At 37.2% G+C, this 13,978-nt stretch overlaps 1 protein-coding gene and 1 long non-coding RNA gene across 2 annotated transcripts; one reads left to right on the forward strand and one right to left on the reverse strand.

Annotated features, from left to right (window-relative positions):
* The first annotated feature begins 2,531 nt into the window (after nt 1–2,531).
* On the forward strand, nt 2,532–3,907 carry LOC125208393. The gene is made up of 3 exons (XR_007174114.1): nt 2,532–3,041; nt 3,210–3,473; nt 3,697–3,907. It is a non-coding gene; the product is annotated as an uncharacterized LOC125208393 (long non-coding RNA).
* Nucleotides 3,908–8,404: 4,497 nt separating this feature from the next.
* On the reverse strand, nt 8,405–12,364 carry LOC125201973 (WAT1-related protein At5g64700-like). Its single transcript, XM_048100285.1, has 8 exons — nt 12,248–12,364; nt 11,936–12,160; nt 11,794–11,856; nt 10,570–10,686; nt 10,260–10,482; nt 9,300–9,458; nt 8,794–8,945; nt 8,405–8,648 (listed from the first exon to the last, which is right to left on the reverse strand). The coding sequence occupies exons 2-8, from the start codon at nt 12,124–12,126 to the stop codon at nt 8,474–8,476; spliced, it is 1,080 nt and encodes a 359-aa protein (XP_047956242.1). The 5' UTR covers nt 12,127–12,160; nt 12,248–12,364; the 3' UTR covers nt 8,405–8,473.
* Between the last annotated feature and the right edge of the window lie 1,614 nt (nt 12,365–13,978).

A 13,978-nucleotide genomic window follows, 5' to 3' on the forward strand; every position in this document is an offset into this window, starting at 1 on the left:
TTATATAAATACACAGATCTTAGCTGCCGTTTTGCTTGTGCAAAGACTCTTAACAGGCCGGGATCATGAATATATTGAAATTGATATCCAAGAGAGAAGAGGAAGAAGACATTGTAGGAGAATTGTTTTCTTTTTCGTATTTCATCGTTTGGAGTAAGCCTCTTAATATAGAGGCTTACCCTACAGATAATAGAATTCTCACTGTGCTCATCTTGGCTACTGGTGAGAAGGTCTCGGCGTAATCCACCCCATAAGTCTGAGTATAGCCTTTTGCTACCAGTCTTGCCTTATATCTCTCAATCGATCCATCTGCCCGCCTTTTTATAGTAAAGATCCATCTGCATCCGACTGGCCGTTTTCCCTCTGGCAGTACACATTTCTCCCATGTCTTGTTTTTGAGGAGAGCATCCATCTCCTTCTTCATGGCTTCCCTCCAGTGTTTGTGCTTCATTGCTTCTTCTACTGAGTTTGGTATTTCATCCTCATACAAGGCAGCTTCAAATGCTCGTGCCATTTCAGTCATCTGTGCAGTCATGGAGCAGGCCATAGGGTAGCGAGCTTTTCTTCCCTTCCAATCTGGGGAGTATTTCTTTGGGGGCACTCCTCTATTGCATCGTGGAGGCAGGATAGGCTGTCCGGAGGTGTCTGACTCCTCTTGGATGGTTTCCCCTTTATGCTCAAGGTCAGTCTCAATAACAGGGAATTCACTAGGATCAGAATTCCTTACCTCAGGATAATCAGTCAGAGATATTGGGGCCTTGTCACTGAGCGCAGTGGTCTCTGCCGGTGTGTTTGAGGCCTGCTCGGTGGTAAAGCTAACCTTCTCTGTTAGATCCACTTCGGGAACAGGACTTGGTATAGGACTGATGATTAGGTTCTGGAACAAACTTAGCGGGTCAATCGAAGTTTCTTTTTGATTTCCCTCCCCCTGACTGCTAAGTTGGTGATAGAAGTACTCATTTTCAACGAAATCACAGTTCATTGTGATAAACATGCGTTTGGCTTTGGGGTCGTAGCATCGATAACCTTTTTGTTGTTGGGCATATCCTAGGAAAACGCCTTTTACGGCACAAGGGGAAAATTTGGATCTTTCGTGTTTTGGTATATGAATAAAGGTAGAGCATCCAAAAACTCTAGGCTCAAGAGTAAGTGGGAGAGGTATCTGTGTTTGGGTAGATAGGACTTGTATGGGGGATTTGTTTTCGAGGCCTTTAGTGGGTAGGCGATTCAGGGTATAGACAGAAGTGGCTAGGGCTTCAGGCCAAAAAGTCTTTGGGACTTTGGATTCTATAAGATGGGCTCTGGTCATTTCAAGGAGTTTCCTATTCTTTCGTTCTGCTACCCCATTTTGTTCTGGTGTGTGAGGGCAAGTGGTTTGGTGTACAAGGCCATTTTTCGCAAAGAATTGTTGCATTTGGGTATTAACATACTCCCCCCCATTATCAGACCTAAGGATTTGTATGTTTTTCTTATACTGGGTTTGAACAAAGGTATAGAAAAGGACAAATTTATCAAATACTTCTGACTTAGATTTCATAAAATATATCCATGTCATGCGTGAAAAATCATCGATAAAAAAGCACAAAATATTTAAGACCTTGACCTCCCGTAATAGGTGCTGGTCCCCACACATCAGAATGAATAAGGGAAAAAACTTGGTCCACACGGGTATTATTAGCTTTAAAAGAATGTCGATGACTCTTAGCCAAAAAACAAGTATCACAATCCATACGAGTAATTTTATCAAAACTAGGGAATAAAATTTTAAGATAACCTAGCGATGGGTGTCCTAATCGACGATGCCATAGCCAAGCCTGTCTGTCCGCGGATCCGTGAGTCAGCAACACAATACTCTGTTGAGCTACCTCATCCACATAGTAAAGACCACGTCGCTCAGTGCCACGCCCAACAATCGTCCCCGTCTGAGTATCCTGTAACATGCAAAAAGAAGGTTGCATTAGTAAGGTGCAATTCAGTTCTTTCGTGACATGACTAACAGAAAGTAACTTATGGGACAAGGTTGGGACATATAGGCAATTTGAGATTTTTAGAGCGGGTGAAATATTAATGGTTCCGGTTCCCTTGACAGTAAGCAATTCCCCATTGGCAGTCTGGACATATTTTTTATGAGGTTCGGACATCCCAGTAAAATCAGATTCATCAAATGACATAGTGTCAGTAGCCCCACAATCAAAAATCCAGTCCTTATCCTTATATGAAGATTCAGACATACTACAGGCTGCAGATAAATTTTCTAGAACTTGAAACCTATTTTTGCAATCAATTTGAGGTTCAAATTCCAATTTTCTAGAGTCTGGGGGTCTTTTTCCAACAATATGAGAGTAAATGGGGTCAATATTTAATTTAGGAGTGTTTGAGGACTGCATAAAAAGAGAATGGGGTATATTTTCATATTCTACGGAACTGGAGGGACTGGAATATAATAAAGGTGGATGTGAGGGGTTTAATTTAAAATTAAACCCCCCATTACCTTTCCCAACCCTTGCCGATGCCATTTCTTCTCCAGAAGGCGCCGCTGCAGTCCCAATTCCAATCGCCTCATCTCGACCGGTGACAGTGGTGGCTCCGGTGCTGCCCGCTGCATTCGCAGCGCTGGTAGCCCGGTCTCGCTCCCCTGTTGCCGGTGGTCCCCTGTTTCCCTTGTTCGCCCAATTTCGAGCAGCCCGTCGCTTCTTCATCTCATCCCACCAATCAGGATATCCGACGAGGTGGAAGCACTGCTCCTTGGTGTGTTTCCGGCCTCCACAGTGAGAGCACAAGAGCTTGTTCTTATCTTCCTCGAAACGACGATCCTCTCCACGGTGCGGAGTCTGCCCGCCTCGTCCGCCGCTGCCGCGAATCGCCAAGCCCGCTGCAATTCCGCCACTGTCAGCGCCGGCGGGTGTGGGTTTGAGCACGTTTTCGTTCGTCGCCTCCCTTCGGACGATGGCGTAGGCGTTCTTCACCGACGGGAGTGGATCCCGTTTTAGGATGTCCTTCCTTGTTACTTCGTGGCTTTCATTCAGAGCCATCAAGAATTGGTACAATCTTTCCTCTTGTATTTCTGCATTGCGAATTGCAATATCCTCTGCGTATATCATTTTATTTGGTTTCTTCCTGTCAATCGACATCCATATGTTTTGGAGACGAAACCACAATTGCTCCAAGGTCATATCGCCTTGTTTGATGGTGCTTGCTTTCACGTGTAGGTCGTATACCTGTAGCGAATCTCCTCCGCTGCCATAGGTCACGGCCAGTGCCTCCCATAGCTCCCTCGCCGTCGGATATTGCGAGACCTCATTTACGAGTTCGGGTTCTATGCTGTTAATTATCCACCCGAACACGCAATGATCCAGCGTCTGCCATGTTTCATGATCTGGATCTGTGATTGGTGGAGGCTCTGAATCCCGAGAGATGTGGGAGGATAATCTCTTCCCACCAATAGCTCGTTTTACGAGGGTCGCCCAGAGAGGGTAGTTATCCCCGGACAGTTTTGTGGCAATAACTATCTCGCCTAGGTTGTTTGGATTGGCCGTTGGCTTTGGTTTTGAAGTTGGAGTTGGGGATTTCTGCATGGTTTGACGGATGAATTCTGCGAATTTTTCTGCAAAATCACCGGAAAAATTCATGATTGAGTTTTGGTCCTCCTTGTGATCTTCTGTGTCTGACATCGCTGCTGTTTGTTTTTGGATGTAGGTTTCTACTCTTGGTTGAAAGGTCGGGATTGGTATGGACGGTGATGAAATTATATTCTGAGTCCATTTTTCTCAACCTGCTCTGGTACCATATTGAAATTGATATCCAAGAGAGAAGAGGAAGAAGACATTGTAGGAGAATTGTTTTCTTTTTCGTATTTCATCGTTTGGAGTAAGCCTCTTAATATAGAGGCTTACCCTAATTTACAAATGGTAATACTATCTCCTATTTTTGGTGGTATCAATCACACATTAATTACAAGATCAATCACTCACTAATTACATGATCCTTGCCTTACTTACATTATTTCTTTTCCTTATTCTAACAGAATATCCATTGCGTGTTCTGTTAAATGGCTTGATTGCATCATCATTATTGTAGAAGAAACTGCTTTACTCGTGGCCGGAGGTATTCGATCCATGGCTTCAAGAAATTTCTTTATGTAAAGAGATTATAAAATGTTTCCACCTTCAGTTGATTGGAACAACATCGAGGCGTCCACATTTCTAAAAGATATCCCTAGAAGAACAATAAGAAATGGGTCCTCTATTGAAAATAGTATAGCCTTTACATGGGCAATTCTTGCTATTACAAAAGAATCAAAAACTAGAAGGTAAATAAAACAAAAGAAATACAATAAAAGAACAAGATGCAAACTATTATCTTCTTCAAGTCGAGTCGAGGTAACCCTCTCTCCGCAAGACGAGATACGCCCCGGCTAGTGCTCACGGATTGGCGCAACGTCCCCAAAGATGAAACGACTTTCCTCCTACCGAGTTGAAGCACCTCAAACTCGTAGGCTCCGGCGAACTTGAATTGGAGGCAAGAACCGAGCTATGCAATGCTTCTAAGATGGAACTAGAATGCTTGAGAGATAAGAGAGAAGAGAGAATGATTGTTGGTGTGTTATCCTCTCCCAAACTCCACCTATTTATAGGATAGGGGAGACCACCTCAAAGGTCTTGACATTAAGGCATACCATAATGATTATTTTCTTTGCTGATTTGCTCAAAGATAAACGATTCTTGACTGATTGGTGCTATGTCCTTGCAGAGTGCAATATATTCTCTGGAAGATGCAAACTTGGTGAAACCCTGAAAGGTGTGCAATTCCGACTCCTACCCTTCCCTGTACTTAAATGTAACACTGACGGAGAAACCAACCACTTCATTAGACTAAAAGACAACTATCCAGCCTCTATGATTGCATCAACTGGAACTTGAGGGGGATACTAAATACTTCATGGCATCGGGTCCAAGTCCGTATTGGTCGCTCAAACCTATAGGTTAACTTCCTGATTACTGTTACAACTGCTTGAATTCTCTTCGAGGGCTTGAGAAGGGTGGTTCGATTTTATCATGAGTGTAACATGCACACACATTTTCTGATCACGGACACGCTGCTAGACTGAGATACTGATATTTTCGCGCTTGTCCTCCTGGGACAGTTTCAAGGACAAGACGCAGTCTGGCCCTTCGATCTGTCCTGTGTTAGTTTTTTTCTTTTTTATTGCTAAGTCTTGAACTATTGAAACGAGAGTATGTTGGTAGTTGCTTAATGTTGTTATATGGATTCTAACATCGCTGTTGTATATTGTATGATCGGTGTTAAATAACATGTGTGTGACATGCAGTGACGGAACCAGAAAATTGAGTAAGCCGGGGCTAATTTTTTCTTTAAAAAAACTCCATATTTTTATATTATTTAATTTTCCCTACAAATGTATTTAATAAATAGACTAATAATGAACAATTCATCGTTGTATTAATCATTGGAAAATATAATACAACGAGAAAAAAAAAAACTACAAATAAAAAACGCAAATAAACAAAGATTTAAAAAAAAAAAAATCTAAGACGGAGGGGCCGGAGGGGCGTCGGGATCGAGCCCCAGCGTACTCTGCAGGTGTTGGATGCATTTCCAGAGGGCCGCCTTTTCTTCAGGGGTCCCGCCGCCGGTGAAGTACAGCGTGTACATCTGGGTCAGATTGGCGACATTGCTCGAATAAGTGGCTTTTTCTAAGTCGATGACGGATTCCGACGCGACTTCCGACGTTGCGCCCTTCCCCTTCCGCCTCCCCTTCGCCTTCTTCACTCCCTCCGGGCGCTCGTGCGGACCATCCCCACTCAAGTCGATGTGGGCCGCGCTCCCCTCGCTCTCCGAAACGCTAAGTCGCGAGCGCACCGATTTCCTTAAGTTTATAATAAAATGGAAATAGAAATGAGTTAGAGGGATGTAGGGTCCATTACCAAAAATGGTAAATAGTGAAATGAGAATGGGACAAACTTTCAGTGACGGAGGGAGTAACTGTTTTTGACGAGTCGCCATGTTTTGTAATTTCTGTTTCCGTATTGCCCGATCACTATTTATGTTTTCCGCAATACTACTATCATCTGGAGCACTTCTAGTCAAATCATTCATTTGTATTTTGGAAAAATACTGATGCATAACTATAACTAATAACAACAAGATTAATTAGTGTTAGATAGTAGTATATATTAATTCAAATGCTAATAAATTCACTAACTACAACAAGATTATTTAGTGTTAAATAGTACTTCTAGTATATTTTAATTCATATGCAAATAAATTCACTAACTGCTACAGTACTACTTGGCTTGCACAATACATCAGTTCTAATTTAATAAAAAAATCTATCAAGTGGTTCAAATCTAAAGACCAATTAAATTAATAAGCATTCAGGCAAACAAAGTATATCAAAAATCACGTACTGCACTACACTATTGCTGCAAATACAAATACCGAATTATATAGTCCTGATAACCGTGCGTTGTCGTATTGCGTAAGAATTTCTGACTTATAAGGATTTGGGCATATACTATTCGGGGACTTAAGGCAACATTAAAAGGCAAAAGGGCAAAAATAAAAATAGCCCAACAATAAATTATTAGGCCCAAAACTAGTAAGCCCAAAGTTGTCTTCTCCTTCCCTAATCGTGAATCCTGATTCAATTTTCAATTCAGAAGAACGGCGCAGCGGCTGGATTGCAGGGCTGCTCTGGGGCGGAGACCGGTCGGAGGGCGGCTGTATAGGTGGGGGTCGGGGTTTGGTGCTGGACAAGCCCCCGCTGGCGCGGGGGCTTGGCCCTATGTAGTTCCGTCACTGGTGCCATGAACAAAACGATTCGAACCACATGGATTATAATATCGTCGTTATATATTGTTGATATTTACATTCACAATCCAATATAAAACTAATACTTTAAATAAGTCTCACATTCCAATCACTTTCTTCCTTTACTTTTCTTCACAAGATCAAACAATTTCTTAAAACTCGTGCCGAGTCAAAAGGATTCTTTTAATGGTACACGGAGTGAGTAATAAAATTGTATTTTCAAAATCTCACCAACATGCCTAGGAGCACATGCATGGACATGCTAACCCACTCCACCTTCTCACCATCCGACCCCACAAACACTCACATTCCCATCCCCTCATTTACATCACATGACACATCCCGCGCCATGCACCATCACATGCACGCACCTCCATTTACTTTCTCACAACACAGCACACACATATATAAATGTAGGAACTCTTTCACTTATTTCAACATGGCGATTCAGAATCAAGAAGTCACCACCTTCACACAACTGATGAAGCAAAAGTATTTGGCGGCGCGGCAGAGCTCCAAGACCGTGAGTTTCTCGGCCGAGTTGCCCCCCGACATCGGCGCGGCCTTGCGGGAGCGCTGCGTGTGCGCGGTGAAGTACTCGGCGAATCCTCTTTCGGATATCAGATTCTCCATAGTTGAGATGATACAGAAAATGGGGATCCGTGATTGGGAAGAGATGGAGGAGTTGATATACTGTTATATTGTTCTTAATTCTAGTGACCTTCGTCACTTCATTCAGGAGGCTTTCCTTAGCATTCGCTTTTCTAAATCATCATAAAAAATTAACAATGGTGTGGCTTTGATTACAACTATTAAATTTTGTTTACTATTTTTAAAAATTTATTGTTTTGAGTTGTCCTTTTGTACTTATAGTCAATTTAGTAGTTTTAATTACTCACTCCGTCTCCCATTAGGAGTAACACTTTGACCGGACACGGGTTTTAAGAAATATAAAGAAAAGTTGGTTGAAAAAGTTAATGAAATGTGAGACCTACTTTTTTATATTGGTTTTATAATAAAATGTAAGTGAAATAAGTTAGTGGAATGTGGGGCCTATTTACCATTTATGATAAAAATGAAGTGCTACTCTTAATTGGGGACGAACCAAAATGGAAATTAGTAACTCTTATTTGGGGACGGAGGAAGTAATTTCCAATTAAATTTTAGTAATTCAAATTTACAAAATGTGATCACTAGTTATTACTATTGGTTAAATGGCTATTTAAATCACCAAGTTTGGTCAAAATCTGGTTTATCCCACAAAGTTTCAATTTTTCTAGTTTATTTCAGGGGTCGAATTTTAGGAGTCGTCTTAGCATCTCTACATTGAAACCCATCTTGAAATCTTAATCCACGTCAACAAAGATTCCACCTAAAATTCGACTCATGGGATAAACTAGAAAAATTAAAACTTTGTGATTTAATTAGCGGATTTTAAACTTTGTGGAATAGACCAGATTTTGACTTGACGATTTAAATGACTATTTACTCTTATTGTTTTTGTTAAATAGTTAGTATGTTAAATTTGTGGATCTAATCGGTCCGCATGGGCATGGTCATACTCATACCCCTGAATAAGTGTTTGTAGTAATATCATTTTCATAATGAATTTAGCATTTTCTAGAATAAAAAAATGCGGTAATTAACTAGTAGTAGTTGGAGCAATCGTGGCGGAGCCAGATTCCATTCTCTCCTCCACATATCCGCCGCTGCCGATTTCTTTGAGGGGGAGCGGCGGCGGCGTGGCTTTCCTATCATTATCACTTCCCCACAAGAATGAATACAGCCCAGCTACGATCAATGCCATGCCTATCAAGCTGCATATGTGCATTAACATATATTTTCATCAATTATAAACCATATAGTATAAATATTTACAATTTTATTTACAGAAATTGCCGTATTTTAACATTCTATAATTATTACTCTATTAACCTTAATGTGAAAAAATAGATATAGTACCTTCCAACATAGAGCTCTTCACCAAAGAAAATAGCTTCGATTATGAGGATGAATAGGAGAGATAAAGGATTGAACATGGAAGGATATGTCGGCCCTTTCTCTGCTACAGCCATCGAAATCAAAGCATACGTTACACCTGTCGCTAGTGTAGCCTGTCATAAATTCATATTTATATTATTATTATTTTTTATTTACATGAATTTATGTCAGTCGAGTTGCATTAGAATGTTAACTAACTTAATATCAATAAATTATAACCCTATTTCAGCATGTGTCGGTATAGTGACATTGGGCCTAATGTATATCTATGTAGAATGGGCCTAATTCAGGAAAAAGAATCCAATAGATATGATGAAAGTCAAAACAAGTAGTATTATCTTATGTAATTGAATTAAAAGTAGAAAAAATACTATTCACTTCAGTCACCCTATTCCTTTTCACACAAATATTATCTTATGTAATTGAATTAAAAGTAGAAAAATAGGTGATAAAATAGAAAATATTACCGAGTATAAAATTGTAAGAAGCTGAAGATTCCAACCCAATCGCCATGACTTAACTTTTGCATCCATGCACAAACCTACCACTGTGGCTTGAACTGATGCTATGCAGCATATAATCATGGTAGAAGAATATCTATAGGGAAATACTTTGAATAATTTCACCTGTTCATGATAGATGGTAAGTCAATTATAATTATAATTCTTGAAAAGCTACATTCTATAGGAAAAGGCTCATATCAATATTCTGCACACACACGTATTGCTCCTAAAAACACTACACTTTCACTATTAATTGGTAAAATTATATTAAGCGGCTTTGATCAAATTTATAATTTAATCTGACTTCTGAACTGTAGCATTAATGTTTTATTGTATTAGCAAATTAGGGGTTCCCTATTTTTTTGTGGAGAGGTCATCCACCATAAAAAATTTTGGACCCAAAATTTGTAATGGATATAATTTGACATTAACCAACCCTAGGTGAATTTAGGATAATCTCCGTTGCATTAGTGTTGGAACATTTCTTTTGAGCATAGAGATTAAAGAATACATATTTAATAAGTTAAATGGAGTGAGAATAACGTAGAAGAGAGAAAAGGTACGAGAGAATATAATAAGACATATAAGTGTTGAATTTTTCCAAAAGAGTTAATGACTCAATTCTAATGGAACGATCCAAAATGAAAAATATGACCCAATACTAATACTAGAATAAAGTGATGGGTAGTGAGTGATAAAATGCAAACTTTATATTGTACAAACTCCAAACCAAACTCAATGTAAATTTTTTAGATTTTGATGTCAACACACTGTCAACTGTTGACACTGTGTTGACATTTTTTGTTGTTGTTATTTTGTCACCTGTTGACATTTTCTAACGGTTTAGATCATAATTTGAAATTTGTACAATATTTAGAGTTTTCATTTTATTATATTTCATTTTCATGTAATATATTTGTGTACCTGTAGAATGAACCAAAATCCATAAGAAATTGCACTTCCAATCAAGAGTAAGGTTCCTCTAGTGTTGTTTTGGTGGGTTTTGATAACAATTTTATGATGATTGTGAGCACTAAGGTTGAAAGATTTGCCTTTGTGAGCCATTGTTAATATTCCAGCAAAGCATAGAATCGCTCCCAAGCTTTTTATCTTACCACCCCTCGTATGCAGATTCAACTTTTCTATCCTTCAATTAATTCCAACTTTTAGCATTCACTAATTTGCAATTTATAATAAATTAATGAAATTCACAATATCGATATATATGTATTACCTTAGAATAATTGAGAAGATAAAGGTGAATATTGGAATAAGGTTAAGGAAGTTGGTAGCATATGTAGCTGACGTGTCCTTCAAACCATAGTAAAATAGTCCCATAGCCAGCAATATCCTGCATTTTATTTATGCAAAATATACAAATATATATTTTAAAATTAAATACGCAACAGAAAAAAAATGGTCCTTTAATTTAGTCCTTAAAAAAGCGTCACCATAATCTTTTTATTAGGTAGTTTAAGAGAAAAGCGCGTGATTTTTTGATTTGGCCTAGATAATAGAAATTTAATAAGTTTGGCGACGAATATTTTTATGTCATTTCTAATTTTATAGTATGTGTGAATATTATTGAGGTAAGGATTAGGCTTCCCGCCACCTTCGCGTGCCATTAATAAATTAATTTAAATATTATTATTACCATAAATAGCACCGTATATCATAGTTTCAGAATATTTATTGTCATTAAATTTATTAAATTATTGGTATTACTAAAAATTGAAGTTTAAGAATATCATATACACCGTACCTAATACATTAGTTACAGAATAGTCAACCCCAAACATTAATTAGTACTACTATAGAATTAAAAATTATAGTTCCTTGATTTTGTCTTTCTTTTTACAGAATCTTTGAAAGATGTTAATATTTAATCAAAGGGATTACTAATCCTTGCAAAAAAATTTGCAGATTAAATAAAGAAACTATATGTAAGGAATTTAAATTTGAGAGATGTTATATGCCTTAAAGAAAAAACAAAACAAAATGCACAAATTAATCACAACAAAATACAGGTTTCAAAATTCTCAAAGTAAACTATATTTATCTTATATACAATCAATTGCTTTTCTACATAATAAAATTATCTCATTTCATTTCTTAATTTCCCATATATTTAAAATAATATATTTGAACGGTTATTTTTACCGTATCTGTAGATTGTACATGCTTGCAAATAAATAAAATCTGATGCAATAAGATAAACTAACTGCAAGACCTCAAAAAAAAAAAAAAGTGTACCACACTGATGAAAATTGAAATAGTTAAAGATGTATATGCATGGAAACTAAGAATGTATGCAATTAATGAACTGTTAATAGTGATACTCAAGAGGAAAACAAAATCACACATTAAGAAAACTCAAAATCAGCAAATCTTGAGATGCTGTTTTTAGTAAATTAAAGTTTGTGCATGCAAGAAAAATAAAAGACCAAATCTTACTTACCCTGTTAGTGCTACCATGAAAAGCCAGAAAAATGCTGCAAAATTGATTTTCTTGAGAGCGCCTCTGCACACCACAAAATTAAAACTCCAAATTAAAAGATTGATCGGTTTTCGACACTTGTTGTGACTCGTAACGAACATACCTCTCGAAATAGAGCGCAAAGGGCGCGACGCATAAGGCTGCGAGGATGTTACGATAGGTTAAGAGAGCAAAAATGAAGGTGCCCTCACTCAGTATAACTCTAGAAAGTAATTGCAACCCCGCTGCAATTACTTGTACCACTAGCATCCCCAGTAGTACTCTTGCATCCATCATCCCTTTCCACAAATCCATACCACCCTCCTCTACTCACTCTGTGTTAATTAATCTGAGAGAGAGAGAGAGATGAGATGAGATGTAGCCTTCATCTATAAATAGTACACAAAATAACCCCTATTAAAGTCTGATATTTGACCTGTGCGAATTTTAAGATGTTGTTGGACTTTATGAAGAAAAATAAGAGGAAAAAGTTAGTGGAATTGTAGTGAATAGTTTTATAATAATTGTGAATAAAAGTGGTGAAATATGAAATGAGACGTATACTGGAGATTGTCTGGAAAAAAACACATGGGACATTTAATGGGGACGAGAGTGTTAGTTGTTTTACCGTGATGTAATAGAATTGAATGAAGAAAACGCGAAAGATGCCTCAAATTAGAAGGAGATGGACACGAATTTTCTTGTACAGGTTTAATATGTGTGAGGAGAGAAACTAAACTATTGAGAGAGAGAGAGAGTGATTTTTTTTTCTTTTAAAAATCTGATTAATTTCGAGATTAATAATCGTTGAGCAGTTGAGATACTCTACCATACTTTTTGGTGCTTTGCAGTCAACATGTTTTAATTATTTATTAACTTAATTGTTCAATTTTAATCTCTAGTTATTTGCTTTAATGTTAAAATAAAAAAAACGTGATCAAGTGAAAATTAAATCTACAAGTAAACATTAAATCTTAAACCTCAAGTGAAACACAGATTTTAGTTATTTAGTACTACTACATACGTGCTGGTAAGATTTTATTATTCCATATAAGTAATATTTCCAAAGTATACACGTTTGATAAGATTTATTAACATAGTGTCAAACACAGAACAAAATTATATATAAAAATGGATGCAGAAAAAGTATTATTAAGAATATTATTAAGTTTATTTTTATATAGTCGGGTGTATACATATTACTCATGTATCACTAAATAGTAGTAGTAGTATATTTCATACTACATTTTAAAACTATTCTAATAGCACATTAACTTAGCTTAAATCACATTTTTGTAAAACACTTCTCCACTATTCTTTTACTTTAAACAATTTTTTTGTAATTATTTTTTAGTTCCTTCTCTAATTTCACTTCTTTTAATCCTAAAAAGTCAAATCTGATGCAATTGGATATTACGTGTGTCATCCTGATAAAATCTAAAGAAAAAGAAGCAGTTATGGCAAGAGTTTGAACCAACTAAGACTTTTATTTTTGTTCGCCCCTAATTACTTACAATAAATTGAAATGATGCGAAGTTGTCACCAAATCATACCGTGTACGATAAATTGAAATGACAAACTTGGCATTTATCTACAAGTGAACTGATAGTAAATAAATTAGAAAGTGCCAAATCCACCTATCAAACTTTTACCAGAAACAGTATATCTTTAAAAAAAAGGTCAACTTAAGCAAATTCCCATATGGTATATTGATGGAATGAACTAATTATATGGTCAACAGATTATCACGTCATAAATACCACTCGTTTAATACGCATTCCGCCACTAATTTGTACTTATAGATTAGCATCAGTTTACAGTTAGCCAAAGAAATTCCGCCATTAAAAATTAAAAGTAGTGGTGGATTAGAAGCACTAGTTCTGTCGCTAATACTAGTAGATATGTTTCATCATTAAATTTAGCCACTAGGGGCGGAATAGTATCCACCAATATATATTTCGCCAATAATCCGTCACAAATGTTTAAAATGATATTAGTGGCGAAATAGAATCCGCAATCCACCACTAATATTTTTTACAAATTTTAGTTTTATTTGATTTATTATTTACCTACCCTGTTACAATAATTTTTTTAACAATACTCCATATTTCATGGTCAAAATAACAATAGATGAACTCGTTAATTACGTGTAATATTAAGCATTAGT

The sequence above is a fragment of the Salvia hispanica genome, chromosome 1, assembly GCF_023119035.1.
Source record: "Salvia hispanica cultivar TCC Black 2014 chromosome 1, UniMelb_Shisp_WGS_1.0, whole genome shotgun sequence".
Taxonomy (NCBI): Eukaryota; Viridiplantae; Streptophyta; class Magnoliopsida; order Lamiales; family Lamiaceae; genus Salvia; species Salvia hispanica.

Bases quoted from the DNA above. Each gene is read 5' to 3' on its own strand.
- LOC125201973 (XM_048100285.1), bottom strand. From the start codon at position 12,126: ATGGATTTGTGGAAAGGGATGATGGATGCAAGAGTACTACTGGGGATG. The intron at 9,459-10,259 runs GTACACAAATAT...TATCATGAACAG, and splicing joins GATTTTGGTTCATTCTACAG to GTGAAATTATTCAAAGTATT. The intron at 8,649-8,793 runs GTACTATATCTA...GCACATATGCAG, and splicing joins GAAGAGCTCTATGTTGGAAG to CTTGATAGGCATGGCATTGA.